Here is a 14,389-nt window from a genome sequence, read left to right on the forward strand (position 1 = left end):
GCTAAAACTCATAAGGCAAGTTTAGTTGTCATGAACTCATGAATCAACACCTACGTATTTTGAAGGTCTAAATGACCTTGTGGCAGTAGAAGCACGGTGAAAGGGGCCCTGGAGATCATGATAACTTACACTGATGATCTTTGAATTATACTGACTTCAGATGTAGTTGGAAGAGGAAAAGGAAGATTATATGGTCAACATTGTGATAGTGGAGATAAAGGTTATAGAAGCGTGAATTGACCCATTTATGCAACAAATATGGTTAGACACTAGGTATTAGGAAATGGATAGACAAATGAGAATTGGCTCCTCTTTAAAAGCTGTCCAGTTTCCTCTCCTAGTAGTTGTCCAATTACCTGTAGACAGCTATTAGATATTAGCTATTATACTATTAGCTATTCTGATATTGTCCTTACAATATAAAGTTCTCCCTGACTTTATCAAAGCCAGAATATCCTTAGTGCTCTAAGTATAAAAATCATGTCTTATCTTGACATGCATTTAGTAGGCATTCAATAATATTTATTGATTTATAAAAGGCAAAATAGAAGAAATGTTATAGCATTTAATATACTTGTGTTTTCTTATACTGCCTTTGGAATATTAATTTTTTCTTTACATTGCTAGAGAATGCATTTCTGCATTTGATAAAAGGTTGGAATGATTGTTCTCTATTATTCCTACCAACTAAGATTGTAAAATCTCTAAGTTGAGGAGCCCTTATTTGAGATTCTTAGGGCCAGAAGTATTCATATTTCAGTTTTTTGGATTTTAGAATATTTGTGTATATTTAAACCTGTTGAAATGAGCCAAAATAATCCTCTGCTCTTTTGGAGGAAAGGACCTGTTGAGTGAGCATTTCTAATCCACAATCCAAAATGCTCCAAAATCTGAAATTTTTTGAGTGCCCACAGAACAGATTTTGGATTTTCAGATTAGGAATGCCAACTTTTAATGGTGAGAAAAGCCAATTATCTACTTACAATTATTATTCCCCTTCTCAAGTTAATACAAATTAGTCCTTTATAGATTAGCTATACTCTGTCATTAAATTGTCAGTACCTCAAAGCCTTTTCAGCTTGAGTAATTTATAGATAACAAGGAGATTAAGAAATTACACAGTTCTTTGGAGGGGGAGGGACTATGTGTAGCTTAATGGTAGAGCATTTGTCTAGTATCCATGAAGACCTGCATTTGATCTCTAACACCACACCACCCCGCAAAAAAGGAGGAGAAAAAGTTACATAGATTTTTAAAACTCTACTAATTTATTGACATAATTTAACAGTTTACTTTTACTGGGAATTCTAAGCTACATACAGGTGATAGATGCTTTTTTAAATTAAATCCTCCCTAGAGGTTGAAGGGAAGGTAGTGGAATGGGGAAAAAAATAAGAACCAAGATAGATTATGTAAAGGTACAAATTTCCAATGATGAATGTCATTATGTTGTATACCTAAAATGTACCAATAAAATTAATTTTTAAAATTAATTAATTAATGAATGAAATCATCCCAAATTTTATCCTGTTTTCTTAAAATTGCCTTTAGTTTGGTTGTATTTATAACAAAAATACAATATTTCTATTTTCATGAAAAGTCATTATACCATCCTTTTAGAAATTTAATATGTATCAGTAGTTATTAAATGTTTCTATCCTTTTGTCCAATAATTCTACTTTGTGAACTCCCCATCCCACCCTGAGGAAGTACTTGAGGATATTTGTCTAGTATTATTTATAATAATTTAAAACTAGAAAAATGTGTCTAGCTACAAATCGGTAGTTAATGAACATAGCAGCATATACATCTACTCAGTGAAATGTCATTCAGTCACTAACAATGATGGATTATTAATATTATTTTAGAAGGCTAAAACACTGTCCACCTTGCCAGTGATAACAAGTTGAAAAAGATATATTTGAGCAAAAGATTGATAATAAAGGCATCACGGGATGGGAGAGCCCACAAAGTAGAATTATTATATATTAGAAAGACATGGCTCAAAGATAAGCAGTTTGAAATTTTGAAGTTGATTTTTGGTTTTAAATTAGCTTTATTAAACAAATATATTAAAAAAGAAATAGTGAATTTAGTTTAATATTCACTTTTAAATGTTTGAAGTTTTGTAATATTGCACAGCTGCAGCATCCATAGTTGTATTTTCTTATTTTCCAAATGTGATACCTGCTATTTCATTTTTCTGAATGAAAATAAAGCCAGTAACTATTTTTGATTAGTCAACAATTTGTTGATATTATATCCTACTGTGCAAAAAGATCTGTCAGTGTCGACCTAGAGGTATCATCTTAATCATGAAGGTAAGGATAATAAAAATGTTAAATATCATCACACACTTATCAGTAGTAAAATAGCTACCAATTTTAAAAGCCTACCATTTTGTAGACACAAGTCCAAGTGTTTTCCAAATCTTCATTTCATCCTTATAAGAAGACAAAATCAGTGTTATTCCCAATTTATATCTGAGTTAACTTTATTATACATCACCTATGACTTTTTTAAGTTTAATCAGGAACTCGTAAATAGAATAGTGGCAGTTTTATGGCCTTTTTAAAAATTAAGTGTCTCTATCTTTAGAACCTGGCATATAGTAGATAGGCAGTAAATGTGTGTAGAATTTCATCTCCCTCCCCATAAATTGCTAGGTTTCATTTAACATATATTTTAGGTTGAAGTATAGCTTAGTAAAAGTCATTGACTTATGTAATTATGACTTTGATTGAAAGAAACTAAACTATATCCTGTTTTGAATTAAAAGATTACTTTTCCCATATCTGATTTATTAGTAATCCCTGTTCCCATTAGCCAGACAGAAAAGACATGTGCTTCAGAGACTGAAATTTTTACTAGTGATTAATACATGCTAAACATCAGATATTTTGTTTATTTTTCTCCAAAACTTTAGTAGATTAAAACCATTTATCTTATCTTCTCATTCTTAGTAATAGCAAGAACTGTTGAATATAAAAGCATACCTGTTTTGTGATTAACCATTTCCTTTCATTCATTTTCTAAACTATTCCTTCTTTCTCATCCTCCCTCCCTCTTTTTATCCCTTAATGAGTGCATCTATTCTTTGTTTTTTCAAATTTGTCATTTTAGCTTTTCATTTCAGAAGGTTGACTTGGTAACTTCCTGTTCCATTCCTCAAATAGCTCTATGATGGATAGGTTATTCAATTTAATCAAATCTTCAATGACAAAAAGAGCCATTTTCTCTTATTATAAAACAGTTGTCATTGCTTATCTTGTGTTTATAGGAATCCAGTGTCTGTAGAAACCGTTTACCTCTTCATGAAATCTGGCTGATAAATGCAGAGTCAGTTACAGTTGGATTCACAACTTTGGCCCTACCACTAGGTGCACTGGCATACGTTTATCTGTTCAAAAGGAAAAAAATACCACAATTATGATACAGTTAGATCTAAAATATCTCCCAAAATTTGTGTGTGTGTGTGTGTGTGTGTGTGTATGTGTATGAAAGGTAATTGGATCATGGGGTGCTACATATGTCTTGTCTACTTCCAAAAAATTAGTGTGATTCTGATTGCTTTATGGGTATTTGTAGTTATTTGAATGGCTATGAGACTTCAAAGACTACCTCTCGTAAATATGCTTGCAGAATTGTCTTGAAATGGAGTTTTCAAAACCACTAAGTCTGGTTGGGAGTCTGAGGCAGTAAGATAACCATGAGTTCAAGGCCAGCCTGGGCTACATAGTGAGTTCAAGACCAGCCTGAATTATATAGTGAGACCCTGTCTCAAAAACAACAACAACAATAACAAAAAACCCACAAGCCAGCCTGCCTCCTCTCTCCCTCTTTTTTTCTTTCTCTTTTTCTCTTCCCACTAAGCCAACCTGCCTCTCTCCCTCCCTCCTTCCTTCCATTTCCCTTCATTTCTTTCTCTCTCTCCTTCCTTTTTGGGGGGTTATCCTGTTTAGCTAGAATTTAATATCTCATGTGAGACTAGTGCTGTGATGGGCATCTACTGTGTGATATCCACTTAATCCATTGGTGTGAAAGCAACAAGGATTTATTTTCTCCCTTTTGTAAGAAATGGCATTCCAACTGTTTTTTTGACATGTTTAATTTTAGAGGTTGCCAATGAACAGATCAGGGTCAAAACTGACTTCAAATATTCTCTTAAGAAGCAGAAAGAAAAATGAGATCCTAACTTGCTAGTCTCGTGATCTATACATCCCCATTGATGAGTTAAAGCTATATGAGTGTGAAATTTGGTATAGAGGCTTAGGCTTCTTGAGCACCTTTTATCCCATAATAGTTGTGGAATGTGAAGATTTGAATTTTCATGGGAGCACTGATATTTCATGGCTGACAATGGATTTCTTAAGGCCTTGTCATTTCAAATTGCCTTGAGATCTGGTTATTGCTGCTCTAAATGTGTATATGAACCTGCCTCCCAATGAACTTAGTGCAATGGCGCTAACTTGTCTTGACACTCTTGCTGACAGTTCTAGTAGCCCTTAACAAGATCTACTTTCTGCAGTCACAGCTCAGGTTTTTAAGGAGTCACCCTAAATTTCTGAGATGAATTTCTATAGACAGAAAATATATTGGCTTTAAAAATTAAGAGGTTTGATTCTGTTTTGAATTTGGATATCAAATGAATATGAGCACATGACATTTTAATGCCGTTTGTCTTTTCAAATAGATTTACCTTCTAATGTATGTGACGACAGGACTTTGCTCATCAGCTAGAACATACATTTCAGAGGAGTTGTTACCTAAAATATTATCATAAGGCATAAGAAAACACACGATTTAAGTTGCCTTTCATGAACATAATTAAGAATTAATAAGCCAGTACCAGTGGCTAGTCCCCAGAATTTCCACTGTTTTGCCTTTTGTGACCTGTGTTATTAAAAGTCCATTATTTTTACAGACTTTATTAAATTGGATCTTATTAAAGCATTCTATATTTGCATTTGGTCTTTCATAATTCATTATTATTATGACATTTACTTTTTACCATCAGATCTGAAAACATATCATAAGCTACCCTTTTCTCTTGAAAGAAATGCTAATTTCAAACAGTCCTCTAATAGAAGAGAAAAGCTTTATCAGTTTTTTCATTTATTCCAGATCGTGTTAAGAATACTAATGCTAGACTTCACTATGCTAATATCTCTGAGCTTTTTTTGGTCAAAAAGCTTAGAATTATTATTTTTATCCCATATTAAGTACAAAACTAGAAGACCTACTACTCCTAAAGAAAGCACAATTCTAAAGTGAAATTCTTGATTCTAAAGACTTGTGGAAATGTTTCTAAATTCTGTTTCATAGGATGATGCTAGTTGATTCATCTTTGGACCAGACTATTGTTATTTGTTCCATTTAAAAAATTCTCTTCCCTTGAAATTCATTTGGTTTGTTTTTCTCATAGTTTAGGGGGTACAGCTTGGAATATTTAAGACTGAGAATCGTCAGACAGGGTTTAGGGTATGCTCCCTGTTTTCCTGTATAATAAGCATGTAAGATTTAATTGAAAACTCAATATAGCAAGATTGTATGTATTGCTACAAAGCAGTGTCTAATTTTTACATAAGTAATTGTGAGGTTTTGGTGGGGTACTAGTAAATTTATTAAACTCTGAAATGAAATTTACTTTGAATTTTGTCTCATTTTAGGTTTCTAACAATGTGCAATAGACACTTTGGCAGTGTTGTTGCGCAAACCGTTCGGACTCAAAAAACTGATCATTTTCCACTTTTCCTAATTATTATGGGAAAGCGATCATCTAATGAAGTATTAAATGTGATACAAGGTAAAGTACATGTCTCAGGGTAGTAAAGTCTTGTATGTGTGTGATAAGCTTACAGTTTTAACCATCAAGGCTGACAGTCTCTGTTTCTATTGATAAATATCTTTGCATTTTAACATATAGAACATTACAAAGAAAAATATCTTCAGAAGGTATAGGTGCTATATAAGATGAAATATGCTGCATTAAACTCCAGCAGAAACATCTTAATAAAATTGCAAGCCCTTGAGACAGACTATTCAGCTTAAATGTTTAGAATTGCTAAATTCTCTAAACTAAAAATTAGGTCATCATCAGCTATCAAATAGGACATTTCTTAATAATATTGCTTTATTGCTATAATATTGATTAATTGAAAGAAATGCTTATCTTTAGTTATCTAGGAAATCTAGTGACTATAGCAAAAAGGATTGTTCATTGTGGCGACTGATTTCCTTACTTGTTTGATTCATGTGTAGGATGCAACACTGAGGCATGAAGCTATTGGAACCTTATAGATTTAACCACAGTGTACATCTTTACCAAAAAAAATTAATAATTTTCCTTCTGTTACAAATATACTCCAAGGATTAATGTAAAATATTATTTTGTTCATACAAAACTTAAGTGAAAACAGTGTGTCTTCTCTGCCACCAGGAAAGATTTTCCAGGTATCCCAAGCTAAAGCTTGAGTCTGGAATACTTCATTTTTGCCCCTATTTAAGTCTAGTGGGGAAGTGCCTTTGAAACTCAAACAAAACAAACTTGACATTTTATGTTTTCTTTATAACATACAGAATTCAGTTTCATAAACAGTCTAAAAAGACCCAAGGAGGACCAAGAAAGGTAGCATATGTCTATAACCCTGGTAACTCAGGAGGCTGAAGCAGGAGGATCACAAGTTTGAGGCCAGCCTATACATCTTAGTGAGAACCTATCTCAAAATAAAAAATAAGGCTGAGCATGTAGCTCAGTGGCAGAGTGCCTCTAGGTTGGACCCACAGTACTGGAGTATGGAGGAGATCTACTGTTAGATCTGATTTGTATAGGATAAATAGATAATGAAGATAAAAATAACTTTTCATTCTTGCTTTCCTTATCAGAGACAATATTTCAATAGCTAGTCTCAAAGTATGGGTCATGGACTCTAGAGATCTCCTAGACACATAACTATAGGCCGCTACATATAACTATATTAGACAATATTCTTCATTGCCATGTACTTGCACTTATAAAAGACAGAGCCATTTAAGAATGTCCCTGATGGAGCAGTTAAAATAACTTGTTAAAAATTTTAACCCTGTTGATGGTTTGTATGACACAGTGGGCAATATAGATTAAGCACTTCTTTAGCATCCTAAGGTGTATGGGTTGTCTCAGAGAACAACACATGTAGAGTTGCTTGAGCTGAACTAGTTCCTTTTTGTTTTTCCAAAAATTATTTTTACTTGAAAATATGACTGACAGACAAACTGTGCTGAGTGGTTAGCAAATATTTTCTCTAAAATGAACAAAGTATATCTGTCACTTTCACACAAAAGAGCTGATAGTGTTTGTTGCCAGTGATAAAATTTGAATGGTCAAGTAAAAATTTATATCCTCCTCCAGAAGATTGACAGCTTAAATACTTTTCTGATGTTAGTCATGATATTAACAAAGTTGTGTTTTATATCATACGGTGAAATGTGTCGACATTCAGAAGAAATGCATAACTCAGTAACAAGTGTTTTCTAGATGCATCAATGCATAATATTTTTAAATTATACATTTTTTAAAAAAACCTTGTTCAAAGGGAAGTGGAACCAGATATGGTATCACATTCCTATAATCTTAGCTATTCAAGAGGCTGAAGCAAGAGGATCTTGAGTTCAAGGCTTCAGCAGCATAGTGAGACCATATCTTTCCAAAAACAAAAATCAATGGATTAATGGAACAAAGTGCAAAAAGTTTATTGATGAAAGTTTCAAATTTACACACATCTACTTTGAAGAAACTTCTGCTTGTCTGAATGTAGTATTCAAAAAGAATATATACAATTATCTATTAGAATACTTCTCCCATTTCCAACTACATATATGGGTGAGGCCAGAGATTGTTCATAGATTTAAATCAATACAACATATTGTAACCAGTTTACTGTAGAAGTAAATATGAAATATAGTTGCTTTCTATTGAGCCAGGCACTACAGAGATTTGTGGAAGTGTTATATCAGTGCTACTCTTCTCACTAAATTTTTTTCTCTTTAAAAAAATCTTTTTTGTATGTGTGGCACTGGGAATTTGAACCTTGGGCCTTCACAATGAGCTACATCCCTGGCACTTTGTTTTTTAAGTTTCCCAAGCCAGGCTTGAACTTGTGATTTTCCTGCCTAGGCCTCCCAGAATAGTGGGATTACAGTCATACACCACCACACCAGCTATGTATTGCTGCTTTTAAATAAATTGATAAATATATGTTAAATATTTCAACTTGATTTCTAGTATTAGAAATGTTGACAGCTGTAACACATAAAAGTTCTTTGGGGGTCTCAAGTTTTTAAGACCGTGAGGGGGTCCAGAAATCAAAAAGTTTTGAGAACTTTTTTAGTAGGATATAATGAGTAAGTTTGTCCTGAACTGCATTCACTGTCTTTTCTCTGTCTTGTATCATTAAAGGCTTAAGTATAGAGTACCTACCAGCCCATTTTGGCAGTGAGTTCTTTCACTTAGGATTAACCCATAGCTGATGACCAGTGGCTTAAGCCTGAAAATCAGTGGTCACTATGTATAACTGTAGCATTTTCCCATTAGTGATTCCAGAATACTCCATGAAGTATTCATTTCCTATGCTCTGAGTCTTAGTTGGCAAATGAGATGAAAATTCAGGAGCTTGCCTAATAAATCCACATTAAAGGTGCTTCTAAACCTCTCTTGCTATCTGTCATACCTATTAATAAAAATTATCGTTGGGATTTGTGTGCCATGCACTGGGCACATCTCTATTCTAAGAACCTGACAGAGGTACTGTTACCTTCATTATTTTGTTTATTTGGTTGGTTTTTTCGGTACCGAGGATCAAACTGAGGACCTTCCACTTGCGAGGCAGGCACGACACCACTGAGCTAAATACCTGACCCAGTGTTACCTTCATTTTGAAAATAAGAAAATTGATTCTTAGCTATAATTTACTTATTCTTTTATTTATTTATTAAATAAATATTTTTTAAGCTCCTGTCATGTACTAGACATTTTCTAAGTATTGTATCATACAGCTTACAAATAGTGGAATTTGGGTTGGAACTCTAACCACAAAATACCTTTTCTTTGCTTAGTGCCAAAATAATATTTTTCCTCTACCTCACTTATTGAGAGAGCAGTGCTCATATGAACAAATTTTCTTTTGCTGAAGACTTCTAGTGCTCCCTAACCCCATCCTACCAATGATCATAAAATTAAAATTGGGGAAAGAACCATTGAAAGATTGTCAGGTAAGCCCTACGCTGGGAAAACACCATCAAGGATATTTGCTGTTTATTGTCCTGTTGGTGATCATTTCACTAATGTGACACAAAGACTCCTCAGACCCTGGAGAAAATTCTCTTTCTGCCTGTAGGTTTGAGCCGTTTTCCCGTATCTTTATTTATCTTCCTGAATTTCTTTCTTGTAAATAACAATGACTTATGTGCATTCAGGGGATGGTATGTGTGTTAAATGTTATGGACTTGGATAGGGAATAAATAATGTTAACGAAAACCAAACATTTTAAATAGCCTTTTCATAAAGATTATAGTACAGTCTTTCAAGCAACTGAAAGAAGAAAATACCAGTTGGGGAATAAAAGAAATCTAATGTTTTCAGCAATTGAATTACTATTTGTTTCACCAGAGAATTTTTAATAATAGGAGATAATTTTCTGCAATGGTAGTATACTGAGGTGGCAAAGAAGACAGGCTTTTGAGTCAGACTTACCTGGTTTCAAATTCTGCCTCCACCATTGAGCCAGCTTGATCTCTGCTAGGCAGGTTATTTGAATTTTTTGTGGCTTATTTTCCTTCTCTTAATTAATTGTTGTGCAGATTAAATGAGATAATATGTAAAGTGCTTAGCCTAATCACTGACATTTAAATTGATCAGTAGTTGTTGCTAGTGTCAAGATATTTTCATGATTTGAAAAAACCTCTGAAACAGATGACTAGGAAATTCTCTTGATATTGCTAAAAATCATTTCATTAAAGGTCCTTCAAATCTGTTTTGAAATTTCTGTTGCCAATGTATTACTGCAATTTCAACTCCCAGTGTATTACTTTACTCTTATTGAACGTGTGAAACAATTAATGAAAACATGAAAGTATTTTTAGATATTAACATACTAGTTGTTAATTTTTAGACTGTAGTTATTGCTTTCTGATTAGTTGTATAATTATTTCCATTTTAATACCTTAAATACTTCGAGATTATATATGAGAAGTTTATATAAAATAAAGTTTGGTACTCTCTATGTTGTCAGGTAACACTACAGTGGATGAGTTGATGATGAGACTCATGGCTGCAATGGAAATATTCTCAGCCCAACAACAGGAAGATATAAAAGACGAGGTAAGGTCAAAAGTTAGACAGACTTTTAATAGGATTTCGATGAGGTAATTTGTCAAATGATGATGCAGGCCTGTATCATAATTGATAACTAAGGATCATGAAAATACACTTCTAGATGAACCAAGGTCTTTTATGCCATTGAGTTTATATTTTAGGTTTTTTTGTGATCTCAAGGCTCATTAACTTGTCTAAATTTATGGACTGCTTTCACTTTACTAGATACAGAGTGGTAACAGGAGATCAATTTCCAAAACATGAGTTTGAGGCTCAGTGGTTCCACCACCTACCTCACAAGCACAAGGACCCGAGTTCAATCCCCGGTATCAAAAAAAAAACAAAACATGAGTTTGAGGCACATTTCCAGAAGAAACTACAGTCCAGAATATTTTATCTCCTATATAGGTTTTATCAGTCAGTTTTAGCTCCAGGTTTAAAAAGGGTGCTATGTGGAAAGGACTGCTTTTCAGAGAGACAGAGAGAGATAGCCAACCTTGGTGGCCTGGTAGTGAGGGTCATTATAGAATAGTTTCATTTTCCTTCATTAGTGTGATCTCCTGCAAGTACTTCCTATTGACCTAACCAAATTAGAAACTGAAGGGCAGGAAAACCACTCTGAGCCAAACATTATGTAGAACATGGATCCTGGGGACAAGTGGAAAATAATCCAGCCCAGATTAGTATGATTCTATTTTCAGATGAGAAAACTGAGGGTCAAAAGTTTAGTAAGTTTATCTAAGATCATATATCTGGTAAGAGCTGTAATAATCTCAAGTAATCATTACTATTTGATCAATCAAGAAATTTCTGTATTTGAAAAATAGCCTTAAGTGAAATATGAAACATTATTACCATTTGTTAATTTAAGGCACAGCAGATAGGTATAAAGCCATCTTTCTAACTTTTGTTTGCTTTTAGTTTGTAAAAAATTTCCATGAAACAAACAAGGGAGAATATGATTTCTATGCAATAATGAAAAAGTTTCCGGGGCTGGGGATTTAGCTCAGTGGCACCGCACCTGCCTCCAAGCGCAAGGTACTGAGTTCGATCCCCGGTACCAAAAAAAAAGTTTCCAGGTATAATGAGTTTTTTCAATGTAATAACCTTTAGTTACTGCCAGTGCAGTATAACCCTATACTATTTAATATAACCCTATACTATTGTACTTTGTTTTACTTATCTCTGTCTTTCATTAGGCTTTCAGTTTAAGAGTAAGGGTTATACCATATTCATGTTGATAACTCTGTCCCCTAATATTGTACCTAGAGCAAAATCAGCACTCAGTGCTTGTTAAGTGATTGAAAAAATTAATGTTTGGAAGATTTCACATGAAATAAGATAACTTTTAAAGACAGTATTTTCATTATAGAGACATAAAATTTGATGTATCTGGACTAATATATGAAAATGTTGGAGTGTTATAGCTAGTTTAGTTTAATGATCATTGGGTTCTTTTAGTGTTGTTGAGATTAAAGATGTTGAGATTATAGATTTTCTTAATAGTGTTTCATTTACTCTGAAGGAAAGGTAATTGAGTAGATGGTGGAAAGTTGTTTATCTGTTACTCTATATTTTGTGACATTTTGAAATAACGAAGTACTGTACTTAGTTAGGAATTTGTAATAATAGGTGTGTTGCCATTCAAGATTACATTTATCCTGGAACAGAGGCATTGATTGACAGTAATTCACCAAACATATTATTCAACCATTTAAATCTTGAGTCTCATTAGTACCAGATTTACAGATTATGCTGTATAATAAATAATGAGTGGATAATATTTGCATGCATTTTCCCAGTTCATTCTTTCTCTTAATTTGTGTTCCCCATAATTTATTGCTAAAGAAATTTGACTTTAATTCCTTTAATACTGCACACAAAATTTAATATGAGGGTTACAGGAAAAATCCAAGGCTTCATATAATTGAAATTTTTATTGAAAATTAACTATAAGAGGTAAGGATTTCTCTAAGAATGTCTTCATGACAGTTATCATTCAGGTTATAAATAGAATTCCTAAGAAAAGCTTTGCTAAGTTCACTTTTTTGAGAATATGCATAGATCATAATGATTTGATATCTGTTGAATATGTGCTAAGAAACACTGTCCCTTATAATTATGAACTTGTCTTTAATTTTGAAAAACATTACAAATAAAACTTTCTGTTAAGTTTACAATTAAAATCAAATTAGTGTGTAGACAATGGGTTCCTGGGCCTGAATTTATTTAAACTTAACTTTGGTTAAGTTATATTCATGATTTCAGTGAATCTATTCTATTAGTACAACAAGAAATACCTACATACAGTATAAAACTTTTATTCAGTCTAAGATCCTAAAATGTTTTTGTACTCCAAATCACTCTTCAGTGGCCCAAAATGAACTAACCTTTATATCATTGATTGCTCTATCTGTAACCAGGTCATATACATTATTTGACCCTCTGTTTCTTACAGAATTCTTCTGTAGCTTTCTTCTTAGACATTTTTATGACTAGCTTCATTTTGCAAAATGTTTATTGAGCACCTACAATGTGCATATCACAGGGCCAGGTCCGGGGACAGAGAAGTACTAATAATGAAGGCTATTGGCAAAGAGAGTGGGAAAGAAAAGAAATATCACTTATGACAGTAGCCACATTTTAGAATCTTTTAATTTTTATTTGTTTGTTTTGAATTTATTTTTGCTTAAAGCTCAGTTGCACTGAGTTGGATCCCTGGTACCAAAAAAAAAAACAAAAACAACTCCCTTGTAAATAATAGGTGCTTTCTAGCATATGAATGAATTAAATGTTTTTCATTTGCACTTTAATTTTAGCTATACTCTAGAAATCTCTGATAATCAAGAATTTGCAATACTAATTTCCTGATCTATTTGTGGTTTTATTTGTTTCCTCATTCAACACTTGTTTAATTAGAACTCTGTCCTGGATATAAGGATTGTGCCCTTCAACCCTAAACTCTGGTATCTGAGCAGTAATAATTTTCACATCCAGATGTTGGAGATCAGGGCAAATTCCAAGGGCAATTATGTCACTCTCATGTGTTTGGTAATTCTAAGAATACGTTAGCAAAACATGGGCAAAATATGCCAAAGGGACATTTTAGGCTTGTTGCAGAGGGTTCTGATTTGGATTTTAAAAACAATACTGTCATAGCACAGGAATGGTCTGCTTTTTTAGCTCGTGGCAGCTTTTGTGTTGTGAAAGGTGATAGTTGACTTTGTGGTTTGCTATATGGAATATGTAAAAAAAAATTTTTTTTCACTAAGCTTTGTCTTAATCTTAACTGTTTTAAACAATCTGCACCTGTTCCTTTACTAGGTTTAAAATCTCACCATTTTCATATCCATTCTCTTTGCATAACTAACAGTGACAAATTGAATAGAATCTGACATCTATTGCTGTTTTCTTAAGTGCAGGAATAAGTCATCACAAGACACACAGAGAACAAAAACAATCTCTTGCACAAAACTAAAGTAAAATTTAATAAACAGAACAACCTTTAAAAAGATATTTTACTATTTGTTTAAAACACCTTCCTCCAAGCACACATATACACATCATTTCCTAAAGCTAGCAAGACCACTCACTGGAAAGTAGTTTTGTTAGGAAAGTTTTCTATAGTATAGTTATATACAAACTTACATATGAGATTTTAAAAGGTTTTTTGTTTATTAGCATGTGTGTAATACATGATGTTTATACTCCCTGTGGGAAGTTAATACGAGTACATAACATACATTAATTCCTTTTTTCATGCCCTTTCCCTTCCCTCTATCCATCTCTTGACCCTTCCCCATTGAGACCCTGCTTCTTCTTATCTATCTTTTATTGGCTCCTTATTTTTACTCTGGGTTTCTCATATAAGAGAAACAATGTCATTCGTAAGCTTGTGTGTACAAGGCATTTTTAAACATCAGAATTCTTCTGAAATAGAAAAAGTCATAGAAGATCAACTACTCAGAAGAAATTTTGAAGAGAAAGGGCTAATCATTTTAGCTGTTGATGATTCGGAAAATAACTGGATAGCTGAGT

General features: G+C 33.2%; 1 protein-coding gene across 6 annotated transcripts in view; it reads left to right on the forward strand.

The window, feature by feature from the left end:
* The window catches only part of Faf1 (Fas associated factor 1), a 481,980-nt gene that overhangs the window by 370,823 nt on the left and 96,768 nt on the right, over positions 1–14,389 (forward strand). For all 6 annotated transcript variants that reach the window (XM_004869274.3, XM_087214744.1, XM_021247907.2 and 3 more), the window contains 2 exons: positions 5,670–5,806; positions 10,269–10,357. In XM_004869274.3, coding sequence (XP_004869331.1) covers positions 5,670–5,806; positions 10,269–10,357 — 226 coding nt within the window. The remainder of the gene's footprint in view (positions 1–5,669; positions 5,807–10,268; positions 10,358–14,389) is intronic.

Source organism: Heterocephalus glaber, unplaced genomic scaffold, assembly GCF_053883595.1.
Source record: "Heterocephalus glaber isolate CG9 unplaced genomic scaffold, H.glaber_assembly_v1.0 deba00001451, whole genome shotgun sequence".
In the NCBI taxonomy this organism is placed as follows: Eukaryota; Metazoa; Chordata; class Mammalia; order Rodentia; family Bathyergidae; genus Heterocephalus; species Heterocephalus glaber.